This window comes from Somniosus microcephalus, chromosome 18 (genome assembly GCF_052327205.1).
Source record: "Somniosus microcephalus isolate GS21.2 chromosome 18, FLI_Smic_1.0, whole genome shotgun sequence".
Taxonomy (NCBI): Eukaryota; Metazoa; Chordata; class Chondrichthyes; order Squaliformes; family Somniosidae; genus Somniosus; species Somniosus microcephalus.
The window spans coordinates 13589223-13612003 of record NC_141004.1 but is presented as its reverse complement, the minus strand read 5'-3'; the positions used below and the strand labels follow the sequence as shown (position 1 = coordinate 13612003).

Below are 22781 nucleotides of genomic sequence, written 5' to 3'. Positions count from 1 at the left end.
TGCACTGCAGCAACTCGTCAAAGCTCCTTCAACAGCACCTTCCAAACCCGCGACCTCTACCACTTAGAAGGACAAGGGCAGCAGACGCATGGGAACATCACCACCTACAAGTTCCCCTCCAAGCCACACACCATCCTGACTTGGACCTGTATCGCCATTCCTTCACTGTCGCTGGGCCAAAATCCTGGAACTCCCTTCCTAACAGCATTGTGGGTGTACCTACACCATATGGACTGCAGCGGTTCAAGGCGGCGGCTCACCACCATCTTCTCAAGGGCAATTAGGGATGGGCACTAAATGCAGGCCTAGCCAGCGACGCCCACATCCCATCAATGATTTTTTTTTTAAGTCTTGGAGAAGTGTTCCAAATGAAACTAGGAGCTTCATAAAAGAGCAATACAAACCTGACAGAAGACCAATTCAAGGTAAAGTTATGAGTTCCTATCTAACAGTGCAATGAAACAGAGCAATTCGTCTTTAAGATTCCAGTATCAGCCCTCACTGCTGTTCTTCATTACCCCTTAGATTTCTAGTGGCACGTGTTAGTTACATCAGCAGATCCTACAGTAGAAATGACACCCATTATTTGCCTGGCCATACCTTAAGCTTGGGCAGGTGCATCTTACACTCTCGCTCACTTACAGTGGAAACTTGGGGCATAACTTAATGAGACATTTAGAAAATCATAATAAAACCATGTTGACTCTGCTTGATTGTATGAAAAGGAAATCAGTGTTTGACAAATTTATTACAGCTCTTTGAGGATTTAACGAGCAGGGTGGATCAAGAGGAACCAGTAGATGTAGTATATTTGGATTTCCAAAAGGCATTCGAAAAGGTGCCGCATAAAAGGTTACTGCACAAGATAAGAGCTCATAGTGTTGGGGGTAATATATTAGCATGGAGAGGATTGGTTAACTAACAGAAAACAGAGAGTCGGGATAAATGGGGCATTTTCAGGTTGGCAATCTGTAATTAGTTGGGTGCCACAGGGATCAGTGCTGGGGCCTCAACTATTTACAATCTATATTAATGACTTGGATGAAGGGACCGAGTGTACTATAGCCAAATTTGCTGATGATACAAAGATAGGTTGGAAAGCAAGTTGTGAGGAGGACACAATAGTCTGCAAAGGGATATAGCTAGGTTAAGTGAGTGGGCAAAAATTTGGCACATGGAGTATAATGTGGGAAAATGTGAATTTATCCACTTTGGTAGGAAGAATAGAAAAGCAAATTATTATTTAAATGGAAAAAGACTACATAATGCTGCGGTACAGAAGGATCTGGGCGTCCTCGTACATGAAACACAAAAAGTTAGCATGCAGGTACAGCAAGTAATCGGGAAAGCAAATGGAATGTTGGCCTTTATTGCAAGGGGGATGGAGTATAAAAGTAGGGAAGTCTTGCTACAACTATACAGAGCGAGACAGACCACACCTGGAGTACTGCATACAGTTTTGGTCTCCTTATTTAAGGAGGGATATACTTGCATTGGAGGCAGTTCAGAGAAGGTTCACTAGGTTGATTCCTGAGATGAAGGGGTTGTCTTATGAGGAAAGGTTGAGCAGGTTGGGCCTATACTCATTGGAGTTTAGAAGAATGAGAGGTGATCTTATTGAAAGATACAAGATTCTGAAGGGACTTGACAGGGTAGATACTGAGAGGATGTTTCCCCTCGTGGGGGAATCTAGAACTAGGGGATAAGGAGTCGCCCATTTAAGACGGAGATGAGGAGGAATTTCTTCTCTCAGAGGGTCGTGAATCTTTGGAATTCTCTACCCCAGAGAGCTCTGGAGGCGGAGTCATTGAATATATTCAAGGCGGCGATAGTCAGATATTTGAGCTACAGGGGAGTCGAGGGTTATGGGGAGCAGGCGGGAAAGAGGAGTTGAGGCCAAGATCAGATCAGCCATGATCTTATTGAATGGCCTACTCCTGCTCCGACCTCTTATGTTCTTATGTTGAGACATAAAACTGGCAGGCTCTGCTCCCTCCCCAGATAGACCTGCCAGGTTTAAGGCCCACCAAACCATCAGAGTTACAGGAACCTTGTTTATACTTTACACATTCACACTACAATGTTGGTTAAGCAAAGCCAGCAGATGTCTGTTTGCAATGGAAAATACAAGTCACCATCCACCTGGCTGGTAGTACGGTTTCCCCAGTTTAAATTCCCTCTATTGTTCTTCCATTTCTGATGAGACATTAAACCGAGTCCTGTCTGCCCTCTCAGATGGACACAAAAGATCCCATGGCACTATTTCAAAGAAGAGGAGTTATCCCAGGTGGTGGACGGTTTAATCCCTCAGCCAGCATCACTCAAAAACAGATTATCTGGTCATTGTCACATTGCTGTTTGTGGGAGCTTGCTGTGGCAAATTGGCTGCCGTGTTTCCCTACATTACAGCAGTGACTACACTTCAAAAAGTACTTGATCGGCTGTGAAGCGCTTTGGGACGTCCCGAGGTCGCGAAAGGCACTGTATGAATGCAAGTCCTTTCTTATTCACCGTCTGGGCTCACACACTGGGGATTTGGATGAGACAACAGAGGCCCATCAGCACCAGAGGAACCGCATTCCAGCAACGGCTGGTGCCCCGAGAGGTGAAGGAGCTCTGTACCAGCCAGGTCGAGAGAACAGAAAACCCAAGAACTCGGGCCGAGCGAGACTGCTGTTAATGACGAGGAGCAGACACCAGAGAAAGACGACATTAGCCAACCAAATGGAAATTTTCCTCATTTCCATCCACTGAAGTCATGGCAATAATAGGGACTCGATGTGATTGGAGGGATAATGAACAATGGAATGCGCACTAGCGAGAAAGAATGCGAAAACTCACAAAACAGTCCAACCTTGGAAAAGGTCACCAATTTCCTCTTGGCTGGGGTTTTGTTAAAGTACCAAACAAACACTAGATTCGTGGAATTTCCCGTCACAGACAGAGAGAGAGAGAGAGGGGAAAAAATAGATCTCACGCCAGGTCCGTTATCTCATTACAGCAAGCACTCAGCACTATAAGGAAATGCAATCACGGGGCACCTACTTATTGTGACTAGTCACCATACTCCTGATTCAGGAACAGCCAATAAACCCATCTGTCACCATCATTTAGTGACTGTTTATCACCACATCCAATGTGCAGAATCATAAAGTGCAATACTGGTAGCGCATGAGTTTAAAAAAAATATATAAAGTTACAGGAAACTCTCGTTTAAACGGCACCTAATATCCGGAATTCTCTATTAACCGGCAAAATTCTCACTCCGAAAACAACACCTCAATAACCGGCAATGTTGCCGAGTCAGAGTCCGATTCTCCCACGGTGGCCGAGTTAGTCAGTGGGGGTAGTTCTCCAAACTGCCACTACTTGGCTTCTTGGCGCTGTCGGAAGTCGGAACACCTCAATACCCCTGTAACAGGAGTCTGACTCTCCCACGCTGCCAGTAGTCTCTTCTGATCTGCCATTTTACAGGGTTACTGTGTGTCTCCCACGCTGCTGGTAATCATTGCATTGCATTACCCTCAACTGGCAGTACTGTACTTAATCAAGCATCTTCCACCATCCATTTAACACAACAGGTGAGTACCCAATTACTGTATACTGCACATTTCTTGATTTTTTTATTTTTCTTTGTTAAAAATAGCCTCGGTAGATAACCCTCTCCGTCATCCGGAATTTTTGATCAACTGGCAACACGCCGGTCCCGGATACCAAAGAGTTTCCTGTACTTAGCTGTGTACCCATTCTGTACCAGTTTGAGTGGCGACACTATAGTCTAGTGCCTACACTAAGCAGCAATAAGTGTCTCCCAAGGCACCCACTCTCGCTAGGGCACAGTTTCGTGCCTCAGTGTCCATTTTTGATGTGTGAGCTGAGGAAGTGAGTGGCGGTAAGCTATTCTACGGTGGCAGGCAGCGCATGCCAGCCCAATCCCCTCCCATCCTCATCCAACGCCCTTGCACGTGCACCTGCCTGCAAGGCGGGGGTCTCCAATGATGGCAATCAAGAAGGGAGAGCTCTAGGCTGATTTCCCCAGTTCCTAGCTCATAGGTACCAAAGGGCATCGTGAACAGGATGCGGCAGAGACCAGGGATCGCACAGGGTTGCTAGAGGGGGCTATTGGGGACGGAGGTTAACGAGGGCGACACTGTACCTACAAGTCCTTGCGCCCACCAAACCGCAGTGGGTCGCGGGAGAGACGCCCAACAACAAAAAAACAAGCCCCACACACGAAACTTGCCACCGCCGGTATATCCAGCGGCTCCTACGACGTGGGCTATTTGCTAAAAAGGTTCACGAGGCACTTCATAAATCAAGCAGCGCTGTGCGCTTTACAACCCACTTAAAAGCATTAAAAAAAATACAACATTTTTATTTAAAGATCAAGGGCGGGAAGACTGCCAGAGGAGTTATTGGGACTATTGGAGACAGCTGTGCGCTCGACACAAACCAGGCCCTGCTCACCCCGCAGGCCATCGCTCGCGCGCACACAGCGGCAGCTAAAGTTACAGGTGAACTTTGTGCGGCTAAGCAGCTCCGCTCCTGACAACTGCTTCAGTTGCAGTCATTCTTTTGGAGGTGGAGGTCGAATCGTTTGTGAGAAATGAGGAAAACAGTCTTAGAAACATAGAAAATAGGAGCAGGAGTAGGCCATTCGGCCCCTCGAGCCTGCTCCGCCATTCAATGTGATCATGGCTGATCATCCAAATTCAGTACCCGGTCCCTGCTTTCTCCACATACCCCTTGATCCCTGAAGGTGCGGACCGCCCCCCCCAACCCACCCCAAGGATACAGTGGGGAAGTGACCCTCCAGGATCTCACCCGAGGGGTCATTCCGATGTGTGGGATGCTGGGTGGGGGGGGGGGGGGCAGGTTTGGTCCCAGATGTGTTGCCCCTTTCTCACCACCCCCCCTCAATCCAATTGCTGGGCGACGATCACCATCTAGGCCTACGTACGAAGACTGGCCGCTTGTGTGCGCTCCAGGGAGGCTGTCCGCATCGGGCGGGCAAATTTTTCTCCACTAGATTGAGCAGAGGTTAAATTCGGGTGGGCCGATTTTTGGGAGCCTCCCCCTCCTCCCCACACAGGGTTTATACCCCGGCTGCCTCGGGGGGGGGGGGGCAAACAATGCTGGGGAGGGGACCTGAAGAACACAAGAACAAGAATTAGGAGGAGTCAGCCATGCAGCCCCCTCGAGCCTGCCCCGCCATTCAATAAGATCACAGCTGATCATCCACCTCAACTCCTCTTTCCCGCATAATTAAGGGATGTGGGGATAAAGTGTCCTAGAATCAGTCAATCTCAGTCTTTAATATACTCAACGACTGAGCATCCGCAGCCCTCTGAGCCCCTTATTGGCATATGCAAGGAGGCCAACGCCTGCTGCAGGTGTGGGTAAAGGATGCCCCTCGTTTGTCCTTACCCAATATGGCGGGCGACGCACTTCCAGTCGGAAGTATGCGCGCTTCCTGCCCGCCATTTTTGGGGCCTCAGGAGGTCACATAGCGCCCAATTTAACCCCCAGCGAGTTCGGGAAGAGAGGGAAAAATAGGAGGGGTGGGGTGGAGAAATGCACTCTCTTTTATTTGGGAGTCAACTCGGGAAAGTGACTATGAAGAGGATCGGTCGATGAGTATGCTGGGGATTCAAAGCCTCCTCCAGCTCCCAGTGCGGTCGGGCAGTCAGTGGATGCAAAGCCCAGACCTACCTTCATAGATGTTGATGATGTGCGGGTGGCTGAGCGACGACATGATCTCAATCTCCCGCCGGATATGGACCAGGTCCTGCTCATCTTTGATCTTGTCCTTGCGGATCGACTTAATGGCAACCTGTGGGAACAGAAACAGGCGCCTTTTAAATCAACTGAAAACACACTGAGACACGCCTCAATTTTAATAAAACGGCATTAGCGTGTTCAACTCCCGCCATGGCCAGGCCCCTCCCTATCGCTGTAACCTCCTCCAGCCCTACAACCGCCCCAGATCTCTGCGCTCCTCCAATTCTGGCCTTCCCCACTTCCTTCGCTCCACCATTGGCGGCTGTGCCTTCAGCTGCCTGGGCCATAAGCTTTGGAATTCCCTCCCTAAACCTCTCTCTCTCTTCCTTTAAGAACATAAGAAATAGGAGCAGGAGTCGGCCATTCGGCCCCTCGAGCCTGCTCCGCCATTCAATAAGATCATGGCTGATCTTCTACCTCATCTCCACTTTCCTGCACTATCCCTAGATTTCCTTAGTGTCCAAAAATCAATCGATCGCCCTTGAATATGCTCAACGATTGATAAGAACACAAGAAATAGGAGCATAAAATCGATCTCTCTGACCAAGCTTCTGGGCACCTGTCCTAATGTCGCCTTATGTGGCTCGGTGACAATTTATTTTGTGTGATTATCGCTCCTGTGAAGCGCCTTGGGACATTATACTACGTTAAAGGCACTGCATAAAGGCAAGTTGACATGTGCAGTTTTAAATTAAAGCCCAGAGTTTGCATATCCTCTCTTTAAACCCAGGGTGGACTCTACAGGCCCAACTAGCAACTCAGAACCTGCCAAACACCACACGGAGTCAGTCAGTCAGTCAGTCAGTCAATCAAAACACAGGCAATCAGGAGATACAAACAGAAAATGTTGGAAATACACAGCAAGACAGTCAGCATCTGCAAAGGGAAAGGATGGGTCCGAATGAGGTGTGGAACTTCCATTAAAACTGGTACACACCTGAAAAGTCAGAACCTGTTTTTCTCTCTCTTTACAAGTGCAGACTGATCTGCTTCCAGTATTTGCAGTTTTTCCTTTTTATTTTATAGAAAATCCAATTGCGGCATCTTCACCTCTGCTCGATGGGTGTCATCCCTACTGCAGGTGGGGTTTTTGTTGTTAAGGGAGACAGTACTGGGCCAATGGTTGCTGAGAATTAGCATGCTAACACTCAGCACCATAGAGTTGGGATGGATGTGGGATCGAACTCCTCCCAGTTCTTGACAAAAACTTGCATTTATATAGCACCTTCAATGTAGTTATCAAAGGAAATTTGACATCGAGCCAGATAAGATGATATTCGGACTGGTGACCAAAAAGCTTGGTCAAAGAAGTCGGTTTTAAGGAGCTTCTTAAAAAGAAAAAAAGAGAGGCAGAGAGGTTTAGGGAAGGAATTCCAGAGCTTAGGGCCCTGGTAGCGTAAGGCACAGCCACCAATGGTGGAGTGATGAAAATCACAGATGCGCAAGAGGCCAGAATTGGAGGAGCGCAGAGATCTCCGAGGGTTGTTGGGCTGGGGGTGGTTGCAGAGATAGGGAGAGGCGAGAGCACGGAGGGATGATGAGAATTTTTTTTTTTTTTTTTAAATCGCGGCATTGGCAGACTGGGAGCCAATATCCCAAGGAGAGATTGCAGCTGTCGGAGAGGCAAGTCAGAGGGCGGAGGTCGAAAGTCGCAGTTAGCTACAAGGAGTATTGTGATGGGGGTCTCCACTGTAGGTTACAAGTCATAAAATACTCAAAACCCTGGCGCTTGGTAAAGAGAGCCTACAGCTTACCAGCTGCTTGTTTTATCTGCAGTCATCGCCTCTCCATTGGTACAGCGAGGCCAATTACTTTAGGCATGGAGTAATTATGTATATATTCTGGGTGCACCTTGCACAACCGATTAATTTATAAAATCATTCCATATCTCGACCGCTGTAAAAAACACAATTAAGTGGGGGTATTTTGTGTGGCAGAGTGCCCGAACTGTGCAACTTTTCCCAGCTTTACACAGCACCCAAACCAGACTGCAACCAAGTAAAGAGTCACACAGTACTGAGGGAGTGCTGCACTGTCGGGGGTGCCGTCTTTCAGAGGAAACATTAAACCAAAGTTCCGTCTGCCCTCTCAGGTGAACGTAAAAGATCCCACAGGGCACTATTTCAAAGATGAGCATGGGCATTCTCCCCGACTAAAACAGATGATCTGTTCATTATAACATTGCAGTTTGTGGGAGCTTGCTGTGCGCAAATTGGCTGCCACGTTTCCTACATTACAACAGCGACTGCACTTCCAAAAGAAGAGTCCTTAATTGGCTGTAAAGCGCTTTGGGATGTCTCGAGTCTTTCACACTGGGAGCTTTTGAGTACCAATGTTCCTCATTAATAAGAGAAGGATGTAAAACATTACAAAGCAGCACTCTGCTAAGACTACAGGTATATAAACTGGTGCATGTCACAAATCCAAGGACACTGAATACGGAGGGTTTCCTGCCCCTTTGCTTTCACAGTTACATTTTTTTTAAACTGAGCTCTCTGCATTCGACCCGAACTGACAGCTTGTCAGGGCTGTTACTGCAAAGGCGTCTCCGCATCTGTCTGAGGTCATGGGCTATTATGCAAACCTTTTTATTGGAGCTTATCGGGGCAGAAACTCAGGGCTGGGATTCTTGCAGAACTGAAACAAGTCTCCTGGGAAAGGACCTGGGTCTCCAACGATCCCGAAAACACACACACACTAAAAAAAACTAATTCAATGCTATTGATCCCGGTCACCCTGACAACAGAAGGACGATAGCATTTGGAATGCCCATCAAAGAACGAGCAAACCCGTGACGCCCTTTTACACGGAGCCAGTCAGCTGGGGTTGTTTGCGTTTGAAAAGTTTCAATGTAAACAGACACAGATCCGGCAGTTAGTCTGTGTGCAGCCAAATGACTGACGTGTGACTTTCTTCAATGGCGGAACAACAACGTGCATTTATATGGCGCCTTTAACGTAGCAAAATGTCCCAAGGTGCTGCGCAGGAACATTATTAGATAAAATCGGGTACCCAGCCACATAAGGAGATATTAGGACAGGTGACCGAAAGCTTGGTCAAAGAGGTAGGTTTTAAGGAGCCTCTTAAAAAGGAGGAGGAAGAGAGAGGCGGAGAAGTGAAGATTTAGGGGAGGGAATTCCAGAGTTTAGGGCCTAGGCAGCTGAAGGCACGGCCACAACGATTATAATCTGGGCTGTGCAAGAGGCCAGAATTAGAGGAGCTCCGAGATCTCGGAGGGTTTCAGGGCTGGAGGAGGTTAGGGAGTGGCGAGGCTGTGGAGGGATTTGAAAACAAGGATGAGAACTTTAAAAACCTAATGTAGGTCAGCGAGCACAGGGGGTGATGGGTGAATGGGACTTGGTTCAGAAGAACTGAAAAGGTCACCTGTCAGCTCGGAGTAGTGGGAACTCGTTCGCACTTAGGGGACTGAATGGTGGATTGGGAGCTGGACTGTCTGCTCAAAGGGCAGTGTGAATGAGGGGGGCTGGGGAAGGAGGTTCCATATCCCTTACTTAACAAAAATAAGGGACTAGAGCACATAAATCTCGGCTGACACTCCCAGTGCAGTACTGAGGGAGTGCTGCACTGTCAAAGGTGCCGTCTTTTGGATGAGACGTTAAACCGAGGCCCCGTCTGCTCTCTCAGGTGGATGTAAAAGATCCCAAGGCACTATTTTGAAGAAGAGCAGGGGAGCTCTCCCCGGTGTCCTGGGGCCAATATTTCTCCCTCAACCAACATAACAAAAACAGATTATCTGGTCATTATAACATTGCTGTGCGCAAATTGTCTGCTGCGTTTCCCACATTACAACAGTGACTGCACTCCAAAAAAGTACTTCATTGGCTGTAAAGCGCTTTGAGACGTCCGGTGGTCGTGAAAGGCGCTATAGAAATGCAAGTCTTTCTTTATGGTCACCATTACTGATACTAGCTTTTTATTCAAGATTGATTTAATTAACTGAATTTAAATTCCCCAGCTGCCGGGGTGGGATTTGAACTCACGTCTCTGGATCATTAGTCCAGGCCTCTGGATTACTAGCCCAGTAACACGACCACGATGCTACCATACCGTATTCCACCACCGCCCCCCCCCCTTTCCCGTTGGGGAGCGGACCCTCATGTGAGAGCACAAAAGCTGACCCAGGCTGGGCCAAACATTCGCCTTTTATCTCTAAAGCTGATTTTTTTTTTAAAACCAAAACAAAACAGAGAAAAATGCCACCGCTTAGCAGCTCTCTGCGGGAGACGGTGTGCGTCATCAGTAACCATCCCGCAGAGAGCACTCTGATTCAGGTGGTGTGAGAGAGTGTGTGATGTGTGATGAAGGGGGAGAGCATTACTGGCCAAGGCGCAGGGAGAGAGGGGCGGGTGTGCTGCGGAGTTCAGGCTGAACAGCAGCTGACCCGTCTGCTTGCTCAGACAAGTAGATTTCAAAGAATCTGCCCGAACTTTGCGGGGGGGGGGGGGGGGGGGAATGAATTTGTGCAGTGATGTGTAGCCTTGTTACTTATTAAAAAGAACCACTGAACAAAGGAGAGTTTGCAAAAAGATGACACCTCATTACATTGCATGTGGCTCCCAAGAACTTTGTGTAAATGGAATGCAGGGGGGCCATAAAAACATAGAAGATAGGAGCAGGAGTAGACCATTCGGCCCCTCGAGCCTGCTCTGCCATTCAATGAGATCATGGCTGATCATCCAAATTCAGTACCCTGTCCCTGCCTTCTCCCCATATCCCTTGATCCCTTTAGCCTTACGAAATATATCGAACTCCCTATTGAATATATTTAATGAATTGGCCTACACTGCCTTCTGTGGTTGAGAATTCCACAGGTTCACCACTCTCTGGCTGAAGAAATTCCTCCTCATCTCTGTCCTAAATGGCTTACCCCTTATCCTTAGACTGTGACCCCTGGTTCTGGACTCCCCGACCATCGGGAACATCCTTCCTGCATCTAGTCTGTCTAGTCCTGTTAGAATTTTATAAGTTTCAATGAGATCCCCTCTCATTCTTCTAAACTCCAGCGAGTATAAGCCCAATCGACCCAATCTCTCCTCATACGTCATTCCTGCCATCCCAGGTATCAGTCTGGTGAATCTTCGCTGCACTCCCTCCATGGCAAGAACAGCCTTCCTCAGATAAGGTGACCAAAACTGCACACAATACTCGATGTGTCATTGGGGGGGGGGGGGGGGGTGGGGGAAGGCTGGGGTGTGGGGCTAAATCGCACTGTTCTTTCTAAAGAGCCAGCACAGGCACGACAGCCCGAATGGCCTCCTTCCGTGCAGTTCGATTCTGTACACGCTCACTGACGTTCCACCTAGGTGATCTCCTGCTTTGCAGCCTCGGACCCTGGACTTCCCCTCACCCTTCCCTTGCTGGCAGCTCGCTCATCCGTCACATTCCTGCTCCCTGGAACTTCCTTCCTTTACCACTTTCCCTCTTGGCTTTCAGAAACGACCGCCCCCGGTCATCAGTTTCCTGGCCCAGCCTCCGTTCTCCTCCAGTCTGCCCGAGTCCGTTGTCCATCATATCCTCTTCCTCCTCCTCCTCCTCCTCCTCTTCCTCCTCCTCCTCCTCTTCCTCCTTCTCATCGTAAAGCACTCCGAGACATCTTCCTGCACCCGGGGAGTGCGATAGGGAGGCATGTTGTTGCAACTTAGCTGTGCCAGCCCAAGAGCAGGGCACAGATTCGAGCAGAATGCATAATAAAAGGGATAGGGGAATAGAGGCGTGTGGAATGCTCAGTTGGCCCGGAGCTTCTCCGATTGCAACCTTAAAAGTAATTCTGATGGGAATTCATCGGAGCCTACATATAAAGGAAAGACTTGCATTTATATAGCGCCTTTCACAACCACCGGACGTCTCAAAGCGCTTTACAGCCAATGAAGCACTTTTTGAAGTGTAGTCACTGCTGTAATGTGGGAAACGCAGCAGCCAATTTGCGCACAGCAAGCTCCCACAAACAGCAATGTGATAATGACCGGATAATCTGGGTCTTTTTTGATGTTGGTTGAGGGATAAATAATTGCCCCGGGACACCGGGGAGAACAGCCCCCTCCCACTTCTTCGAAAAATTGATCCCGCGGCACTTTTCGCCCACCCGAGAGGGCGGACGGGTCCTCGGCTTAACGTCTTCATCCGAAAGACGGCACCTCCGCCAGAGCAGGAAAGAGCGCGTCGGCTTAGATTCTGTGCGCGAGTCTCTGAAGTAGGGCTTGCACCCATAGCCTCCTGACTCAGAGGCGAGCGCGCTACCAATTGAGCCACTGGCTGATACGCTCAGATTAACAGAACTGTGACGCTCCCAAGCCTGAAGGAGAAAGGCGTAGCAGACTGCTGATTTGTTTTTATTTTTGCACTGAATTAACTAACAGTACGATTAAAGATCACACTCTGGGCACAATACACCAGGAGGTTTGTGGGGTGGTGGGGGGAGAAAAGAAGGGAAGAAGAAAGTGGGCAGGATTTACAAAGTATTCAGTAAATACATTACAAGAAAAGCTTTTAAAGGGGCATGACCAAGTAGAGGACTGCAAAAAAATTATATCCCTCATCAAGGACTGCATGCTCCTTTAAGAAAAAAATTGACAGATAAAAATCTGAAGCGTGTTGCAAATGTTAGCATTGCAGGTGATAAAGAATCTGCTGTAACACAAGCTTTCATGCAGCAATTATACTGTGTCCCATGTTACACTGCCGTGGGTCTTCCCGAACCCAGAGTGAGGCTACTCCACCCCTTTAAGGAACACTTAAAAAAAAAAGTGACGGGACAAAAACAATAGGAGCGAGCCAGAAAAAGGCACTGTGCACTGGCAGGGCGGTTAAAGTTCTCTTGCTCCAGCCTGTTTTCTTTTAAAATAGGTGTGTTATGCAAGAGGACAAGTTGATTTGCTGGTTTCAGTATTTCAAAACCCAAAACATTTTCTATTGGGCAAGGGCTAGCAGGGGAAAACAGAACCGAATTGATGATTTACCTCTCCTCCTGCTCCGTGTCTGCTCGAGTGTATGACTGCCGGATTCAACCATGCCCCACCTTGAACAAATAGACAACATTCGAAACTGACCTGCACAAACTGGCCAAATAAAACAGGCGAGACTCAAACCGACAGGCAGGAGGGCAATTTCCCGTAATTTTAACCGCAGCATTTATCTTATGTAAATAATTAATGCAAGTATAAATGAATATATATGCCGCTCCCCCCTGTCCCGACTCCTGCACTGTTAGGTAGTGACCACCTCAGACTAGTGTACCAGGACACTGGTCAGTGCCGGACAGGAGGAGGCCATTCAGCCCCTCAACCTGTTCCACCATTCAATGAGATCCTGACTGATCTGTATCTTAACTCCATCTACACACCTTGGTTCCATATACCAAGTCACGATTGGATGACACAATGTATCTTTGCCCTAACTCAGTGTCAGCCATGGCTCAGTGGGTAGCACTCTCGCCTCCGAGTCAGAAGGTTGTGGGTTCAAGTCCCACTCCAGAGACATGAGTGCAAAAAAAACTTCTAGGCCGACACTCCACTGCAGTACTGAGGGAGTGCTGCACTGTCGGAGGTGCCGTCTTTCGGATGAGACATTAAACCGAGGCCCCGTCTGCCCTCTGATGGAGGTAAAAGATCCCGTGGCACTATTTCGAAGATGATATGGGAGTTATCCCCGGTGTCCTAGGTAATATTTATCCCTCAAATCAACATAACAAAAACAGATTATCTGGTCATCATCAAATTGCTGTTTGTGGGAGCTTGCTGTGTGCAATTGACTGCCGTGTTTCCCACATTACAACAGTGACTACACTTCAAAAGTATTTCATTAGCTGTAAAGCGCTTTGGGACATCCTGAGGTCATGAAAGGCGCTATAGAAATGCAAGTCTTTCTTTTAACTGTAGAGGAACACTGCTTAATGCATCACAGTGACATTTTCCATTTCACCGTCATGAGTGCTATCCTGAATTATGCATCAGTTGATGTATCAGTGTTGGACTTTCCTACTGTGAACAAAAATAAATGTATCACTTATAATAAAATGTTCCCCCCTTACTCTTATACCAAGTTATCTCCCTGCACCTATACTACCCTCCTCGATCTGGGGGGGGGGGGGGGGTGGCGGGGATTGGATGATCACATCTACCGTAATCTCCACAAACACCCTCATTCCTGCTCTTTTATCAGCCCACTAGGACATGAGTTTCAGTAGTGCAGGACAAGACCTTGACCAACTTTCATTCACTGGGATTATTCCCTTGACTCCGACTGCCAGATGCCATTCCCTACACTCTGTCCTTTGCAGAGAGAGCTTCAAATTCAGAGCCATCCAATGTCTTGTTGAATCAGCATGATTGGGACATGCTTTACAATATGGGCGATCTCTGATTGGCCATTGGTTCCCAGTACAAGCTCACCAAAGTCTTTCCATGCTCCCAGCAATCACTGGTGACCACTTTGAGAGACTGCAGTCCTTATTGGGAGTTGCCGCTGGAACCAATGTAGCTCATTTTCCCCCCCAAAAGTACCTGAACCTTCTTGACTGGGGAGTTAAAGGCCCCCCCGAGGCCAGCTTCTTCCAGGAGGGTGCCAGTCCAACTCCTCTTCCGAGGCTAGGGAGGAGTCTATAAGGTGGGGAGTGGATAATCGATAGGCCAACGCTGCTGGATGTGTCCGTCTGGATGAGGCTGCTCTCCACCAGCTCTGGTGCTTGCATTAGTTTCTTTTTCTTTAACTGAACAAGTCAAAATTCTCAGTCTACAGGACGGAGCTGGTGATCACCAGTTGGCACAGTCACACTCTCACTCTCATCCCCCAACCCAACCCCCGCCACCAATTCTTTCTCTCTCTCTCTCCCACCCTGCCAGAACTTCACTGATCGACCGAATAGGACAAGCCTCTTATCGGCTAACTGCGCCATAATTCCACATGAATTGGAACCGCTTATCTCACTGGAACAGCCATTCAAGGTCTTATATAGTTATACTGTCATTGTATAACAGGGTTCCAATGAGGTGCAATTATATTATTGACGGTTGTGAAATGATATTTGGCAGCTCTCCTGCAGTCCACAGTTAACAGTCAAAAGACTTGCATTTATATAGCGCCATTCACGACCTCAGGACATCCCAAAGCGCTTTACAGCCAATGAAGTACTTTCGAAGTGTAGTCACTGTTGTAATGTAGGAAACGCAGCAGCCAATTAGTGCACAGTAAGCTCCCACAAACAGCAATGTGATAATGACCGGATAATCTGTTTTAGTGATGTTGATTGAGGGATAAGTATTGGCCAGGACACCAGAGAGAACTCCCCTGCTCTTCTTCAAAATAGTGCCATGGGATCTTTTATATCCACCTGAGAGTGCGCAGATGGGGTTTAACATCTCCTATGAAAGACGGCACCTCCGACAGTGCAGCACGCCCTCAGCACTGCGCTGGGAGTGTCAGTCTGGATTTTTGTGCTCAAGTCTCTGGAGTGGGACTTGAAACCACAACCTTCTGAGCTAGAGGCGAGAGAGAGCATGCTACCCACCGAGCCACAGCCAGTCGGTAGACTCGCTCTACACTGCTGCCAATCTAACCAGGTGAACTTTACCCAAGGTCAGCCTCTAAACCTGCAGACGCCAGTGGGTCTGATTGCACCTTCTGCCATGATACCGAACCATCTCAGATCAGGCCGCTCTTCGGTTCAAGCTCTCCCCCTTAAGGAGAGAGTGGTTAGGAAGCTCAATATTCCCTTGGCTAGAGAGGGAGGGATGGGGGAAAACACAATAAATCAGTCAGGGCTCCCACTCCTGAATGAGGTGCAGCAACCTCTGTTCAAATTGCAGGCAAGAACCGGATCGGTCCTGGCTGTGATGCCCCCCACCCTCCACCATGGCCAAATAGCCCACACCTGAAGAATAGGCACCTGAGCAAGTTGCTGGGAGACGGCCCACTTGGAACTGCACTGGGACAAGCATCAATCCCCAGGAAGAGAGCATAAAACAGAGGAAGACAGCTGTGTCCCCACACCTTTACCATCCAATTCATTGCTCGCTCTCTTTACTCTGAGGGCAGCTCAGCAACAGATTAACTGTAATCACATGAAAGCCGTTTTATTGCGTGCCATTTATTTGCAGATATCACATTTCGGTCCTGCATCCTGTGCTTGTACAGCCTTTTACGATGCAGTTCCCGTCAGTTTTTATTTGCACACGATATCAAAGGGCAGCGTCTCCCAATCCACAGCAAAAATAGAACTTGGAAGAAACGAACACGGGAGGTATTGTTTCGCTTGGTCAACCCCATGAATTTTTCAGGTGCCATGCAATGAAATCAGGAGCTAGTGGATGGCTTACATTGGAACAGGAGGAGGCCATTCAGCCCCTCGATCCTGCTCCGTCATTCAATTAGATCACGGCTGATCTGCATCTTAACTCCACTTACCGGGCTTGGTGCCATATCCCTTAATACACTTGCCTAAGAAAAAACTATCAATCTCGGTTTTGAAATTTGTAGCTGACTCCCCCCTCCCCAGCCTCAACAACTTTTTGGGGAAGAGAGTCCCAGATTCCCACTACCCTTTGAGTGAAGAGGTGTTTCTGGAGAGAAAGTCTCTCCCAGGATGGTATCTGCCAGTTTCAGTCCCAGTTACAACACGATTCCGGTCTACTGTAGTGCGCCGTGCTCCAAGCTCCAAGCTCCCGCACCGTGGCAGTTGCTCTTAAGCTCCGCACGGTTTGGTGTGCGAGTCCATCAGGAGGGTGAGCGCAGATTGGACCGCAAGGACCAAAAGAAGTGATCTGTAACTTTCCGATAACACTTTGCGCAGAACTGTACAGCTGTTGCACCATCGTCTGCCTCACATCAGGGATTCTGTATACCGGTTAGTAAGTTTACACAAGATATATTATATGGACAATCTGAGACCGGATGTGTGGCGAGTGTGACGAGCTGGGGAGGAACGGGTGACTCAGGGCCTCTGGTTCCCAAAGCTCTCCACCACTGGGGGGTTTCCTCGCCTCATGTCTGGGTCTGTTGTAGACACATTGATAGAGATTGATTGCAGTGATTAGTCAACAACTCCATTATCGTTGTACTGTGCGACTACCAGGATGGTAGAAGACGAACTAGATGGACCTTGGGTCTTTTATCGTCCAGCAATTCCTACATTCCTAATTCTCCTGATAAGGGATATTGGCTGTCTATAGGCCATCGCGAGACAAGTGTAGATGCCTTACATGTAATACCACAGTCCGCCCTCGGTTTTACCTTCCTTTTACAATCGATAGGCTTAGAAATCTCAACGTTTAGCGTCGCCCCAATCATTACTCCTAGATTTCTCTCGTCAGCCATGGCTCAGTGGGTAGCACTCTCACCTCTGAGAGTCAGAAGGTTGTGGGTTCAAGGCCCACTCCAGAGACTTGAGCACAAAAATCTAGGCCGACACTCCCAGTGCAGTGCTGAGGGTGCGCTGCACTGTCGGAGGTGCTGCCTTTCGGATGAGACGTTAAACCAAGGCCCCCAAGTGGACATAAAAGATCCCACGGCACTATTTCGAAGAGTAAGGAAGTTCTCCCCGGTATCCTGGCCATTACATCAGTGACTGCACTTCAAAAGTACCTCATTGGCTGTAAAGCGCTTTGGGACATCCGGTGGTCATGAAAGGCACTATATAAATGCAAGTCTTTCTTTCTTTGCCTTCCTTCTACAATCTATAGGCTTAGAAATTTCAAAGCTTGGCGTCACCCCATCATTACTTCTAGATTTCTCTTGTCTTCTTACTCTTTTCAAACTTGGTAGGGTCCTAAACAATGGAGCTAGGTTCCGAACCTCAGATTCCCCATTAGAAAATAAAGTACAAGTTTCTGTAAATAACAAAAATCAGAAATCTGAGGAGGGGGGGCGGTAATTTCTATATGAAATTGAACAAAAAAATTCTACTTCTGATAGAAATCTGGGAGTGGGGAGGGGAAAAGGAATAGTAAACTAGCAAAGATCACTGCACTATCCCCCTCTCCTGTCACTATCTCCATGATTGCTGGGTCAGTTTACAGCATTACGAATGCATCTTAATTGTCCTTTCCCTGTAATAGCACTTTCTCCAAAGTGAAAGCAGGTTTCAGAAACACAGCGAGCGCGGAGTTAATCAGCACGTTTACCCAGCGTCTGCTCTTTGAGAAACGTCTTACATGTTTAATGAACAGGCTGGTTTTCACACAGCTGCACCTGTTGGAATAATCTCACCCAGGGCTCCAGCTCAATGAGAGCACTGTTGCAAGAGCTAGTGCGATCACACAGGCCAGCTGACACAGTGCTGAGGGGCAGCTCGTCTCGCGAACGAGGACAATGAGCCACTGAGGACTGCCTGGCCACTGCATTTCTCTGAACTAGAGCAAGAATTTCCACCGTCTGATGAAATTGTAATAATATTAAATCTCTAAAATTTCTAAAACCATGATAATAAGAATTCAAGGAAAAGGCTTCTTCACTCTTAATGCAGAATCTTCATGGAATAAATATATATATTTTTTTAATTTATAAACTAGGAGGAGTGGAAAATTGTTGCTTAAAGAACCACTATGTTGGGGGAGGGGTAATGTTCAACTACACACCCATGGGAACCTACAATAACCCATTCCGACTTAAACTATATCGCCGTTCCTTCATTGTCGCTGGGTCAAAATCCTGGAACTTTTGTTTATTATTCATTGACGGGATGTGGGCATCGCTGGCAAGGCCGGCATTTATTGCCCATCCCTAATTGCCCGAGAGATAACTGCCCTCTGAAACAGCCTCAGTTAAGAGTCAACCACATTGCTGTGGGTCTGGAGTCACATATAATCCAGACCGGGTAAGGACGGCAGATTTCCTTCCCTGAGGACATTAATGAACTAGATGGGTTTTTAACGACAATCCGATAGTTTCATGGTCACCATTACTGATACTCGCTTTTTATTCCAGATTTATTTAATTAACTGAATTTAAATTCCCCAGCTGCCGTGGTGGGATCTGAACTCATGTCTCCGGATCGTTAGTCCAGGCCTCTGGATTACTAGTCTAGTAACATAACCACAATGCTACCCAACAGCACCGTGCGAGTACCTTCACCACACGGACTGCAGCGGTTCAAGGCGGCGGCTCACCACCACCTTCTCATGGGTAGCTAGGGATTGACAATAAAAGCTGGCCTTGCCAGCGACGCCCACACCCCGAGAATGAATAATTAAAAAAAGAAAACTCTTTTGAAGCAAGATTTTTTTGTTGTTGAATATTTGGCAAGGATCCCTTTCAATATCTGTCTGTCTCTCTAAACACACACACACACACACACACACACACACACACACACACACACACACACACACACACACACACACACACACACACACACTCACTCACTCACTCGGTGCTCAGTCAGCAGACCATAACTGGCAACGACAGATTGTCCTGTCCATACCCAACTCTGGGTGAAATGCCAATGTACAGTAATGGCTTTATAATGAAACTGGGCATTCAATCGAAAGTCTGCTATTGCTAAATTCAAAAGCGACCTGAACCTCTGCGAGCATAAAGCTTGATTGCAGTTCGGTTTATTTTTAAACTGTTTAAACAGCGTGAATTTTGAGATTCAAGATTGTTTGCTCTGATGTTATCACTGAGAAAACAATCTTGAATCCCAAATTAAGTCTGCACTGTTTATATTAGCGTTTGTGCTGTAGATCAGGTGCATGTTCACTGCTAATAAGTTCAATAGCTTGACTCCAATCATCACTCCGCGTGTCAGACTGTCATTTCATCCTCCTGAAAGCATTTATTTCGAAGGACAAGGGGGCAGGGTCAGCCCTTTTGAGAAAGTCCAATCCCATTAGATGCAATGAGCAATTTTTTCTCGAAGTACACAGCCCAGGTACCGAGCTAAACATGCACCGATCCCCAGCATTAAGTTACTATTTTATTTTTTATAAAAGATTTGTATTTCTACAACACCTTTCACGACCTCAGATCGTCCCAAAGTGCTTTACAGCCAATGAAGTACTTGTGAAGTGGAGTCACTGTTGTAATGTAGGAAACGCAGCAGCCAATTTGCACACAGCAAGCTCCCACAAACAGCAATGCGGTGATGACCAATTAAATAAGTCCAGCCAAAGTGACCACTCATCCATGAGCCACTTTTGCAAGAGATTCAGTTCCAAAGATTGGCCAAAATATTGAATTTGCTTTGAATAACCCAGGCTCCCCTGTTCCAAGTATCCCGATAGTGCTGCTCTACATTGACTTGGTGAATCAGAGGCAAGTGGTTGTAAGTGAAATTCAACGGGCCTTAGTGCTCCTGGGCGGGCTGCCACTCCTGACCACTGTGTGTTGAATCATAGAATCATACAAATTTACGGAACAGAAGGAGGCCATTCAGCCCATCGTGTCTGTGCCAGCCTAACCCCACTTTCCAGCTCTTGGTCTGTAGCCTTGTAGGTTACAGCACTTCAAGTGCATATCCAAGTTTTAGAAGGCACGTGGGCGTTTGTACATAGGAAGAGGACCCCACTTTGGATCATGATGGTCCATGTGGCAGAATAGCTCACTCAACCTCATCACCTTGACTCACACTTGAATAATTACTCATCGCGTGAGCTACTGGCAGCAGGTGCCCAATCCTGTGGAGCCGGACCCCAGCAAGAGCCAGGGTCGTGTAGGGAGGAAAATTGGGAGGGGAAAATTGGGAGAGGAGAGGGAGTAGGAAAGAGGGAAAGTGGCAGCACAGAACCAGCTGAGTGGGTGTAAAATCAACTTTCTGTGGCTTAGAAACAAAATAAGCAGTCTTTGGAAAGTTGGAAAAATGTTTAGCATGGGGAGGTAGGCTATAACTGACGAGTAGGGGACTGTGAGTCAGGAATTGGCATGATTGACAGATTGTGCAGTACAGATTCTGCAGTACAGATTCTTAAAAGATAAAATATTTATGATCAGAGTCAAAAATGAAGCAAAGGCTCCAATATAAATGTCATCTCAACACACCAGACCTTGTTACCCACTTTCAGTCTTTGCTACACAGATTCGAATATCACAGTACAACAGAGCTCAATTCGAAGCAAGTCTTGTGAAACCATGGATACACATGATTTTCTGTCAATTAAAATTAATGGGTGAAACATGCTATGAATCCATGATTTTCCAACATGTAATCCCTACAGGCGGGAGCGCCAGATTAGAGAATCGCTCCTATGCTACCAATACAGTGAAAAGAATAAAATCAGACTTCTCCAGTATGTTTTAATGTATCAATATATTTATGTGTTATCCTCAATTCATTGCCTAAGATTGCTCTCATCACCAGAGTCAGACTTGTGACCGCCATTACTTCACCCTAATGTAATTAGAGGTCACAGATTTAAGGTAACTGGCAAAAGAACCAGAGGGGAGATGAAGATAAAAAATTTTTAATGTAGCGAGTTATGATCTGGAATTCACTTCCTGAAAGGGTGGTGGAAGCAGATTCAATAATAACCTTCAAAAGGGAATTGGATAAATACTTGAAGGGGAAAGATTTTCAGGGTATGGGGCAAGGGCAGGGGAGTGGGAGTAATTGGCCAACACAGGCACGACGGGCCGAATGGCCTCCTTCTGTGCTGTATCAGTCTATGATTCTAGGACAGCTCAAAATGCCCTGTCCAGACGCAGACAGAATCTGCAGCGGCTTTTATATTAGCCTTGGGAGGGGGCTTGTGTCTGATTCAAGGGCCTCACACCCCCCCCACCCGTAGACGCAGTTGCCGGGGATTTCCACTTCTGTATCCACCGGCCTGAGGCTCTCTGGCCTCATATTTAAAGGGTTGGAAAATCATAGGCTGATGGTGCAGAATTAGATCATGGTCGATCTGTACCTCAATACCCTTGCCCAATATTTATCCCTCAATTAACATAACAAAACAGATGATCTGGTCATTATCACACTGCCGTTTGTGGGAGCTTGCTGTGCACAAATTGGCTGCTGAGTTTCCTACATTACAACAGTGACTACACTACAACAACAACAACTTGTATTTATATAACACCTTTAACGTAGTAAAATGTCCCACGGTGCTGCACAGGAGTGTTATCAAACAAAAGTTGACACCGAGCCACATAAGGAGAAATTAGGGCAAGTGACCTAAAACTTGGTCACAGAGGTAGGTTTTAAGGAGCATCTTAAAGGAGGAAAGAGAGGTAGCGAGGCGGAGAGGTTTAGGGAGGGAATTCCAGAGCTTAGGGCCCAGGCAACAGAAGGCACGGCCGCCAATGGTGGAGCGATTATAATCAGGGATGCTCAAGAGGGAAGAATTAGAGGAGCGCAGATATCTCGGGGGGTTGTGGAGCTGGAGGAGATTACAGAGATAGGGTAGGGGCGAGGCCATGGAGGGATTTGAAAACAAGGATGAGGATTTTGAAATCGAGGCGTTGCTTAACCAGGAGCCAATGTAGGCCAGCGAGCACAGGGGTGATGGGCGAACAGGACTTGGTGCGAGTTAGGACAAGGGCAGCCGAGATTTGGATGACCTCAAGTTTATGCAGGGTAGAGCGTGGGAGGCCAGCCAGGAGTGCGTTGGAATAGTCAAAAGTACTTCATTGGCTGTAAAGTTTCCGGAGGTCGTGTAAGGCGCCATATAAATGCAAGTCATTCTTTCTGATAACAAAAATCTATCAGTTTCAGTCTTGATCATTTTAATCGACCCCCGGCACCCACCCACCCACCCAAGCATTCACAGCCTTTTTTTTGGGGGGGTGGGGGGGGGGTGAAATTCCACATTTCACGGCTTAGGACTCTTCGGGAGTCCCACGCAATAAGGGGGTTCCAATATTATGTCTACAGAACCATAAAATGGGTAATTCCCTTATGACCAGACCGTCCCTGATAACAAGACAGCATCAGGGGAGAATCAATATGGGACTTTGTAGCTATTGGCAGTCAGGCGATGACCAGCATTTCGCTTGGGGTCATTGCTGCACTCTGGGGAAAGGGACCTCTGGCTGAGAGCAGGTTGCACAGAAGA

General features: G+C 47.5%; 1 protein-coding gene across 2 annotated transcripts in view; it reads right to left on the bottom strand.

The window, feature by feature from the left end:
* nuak2 (NUAK family, SNF1-like kinase, 2) overlaps positions 1 to 22781 on the bottom strand; it is a 48250-nt gene that overhangs the window by 22549 nt on the left and 2920 nt on the right. For both annotated transcript variants that reach the window (XM_086011070.1, XM_086011069.1), the window contains one exon: positions 5713 to 5833. In XM_086011070.1, the coding sequence (XP_085867196.1) occupies positions 5713 to 5833 (121 nt within the window). The remainder of the gene's footprint in view (positions 1 to 5712; positions 5834 to 22781) is intronic.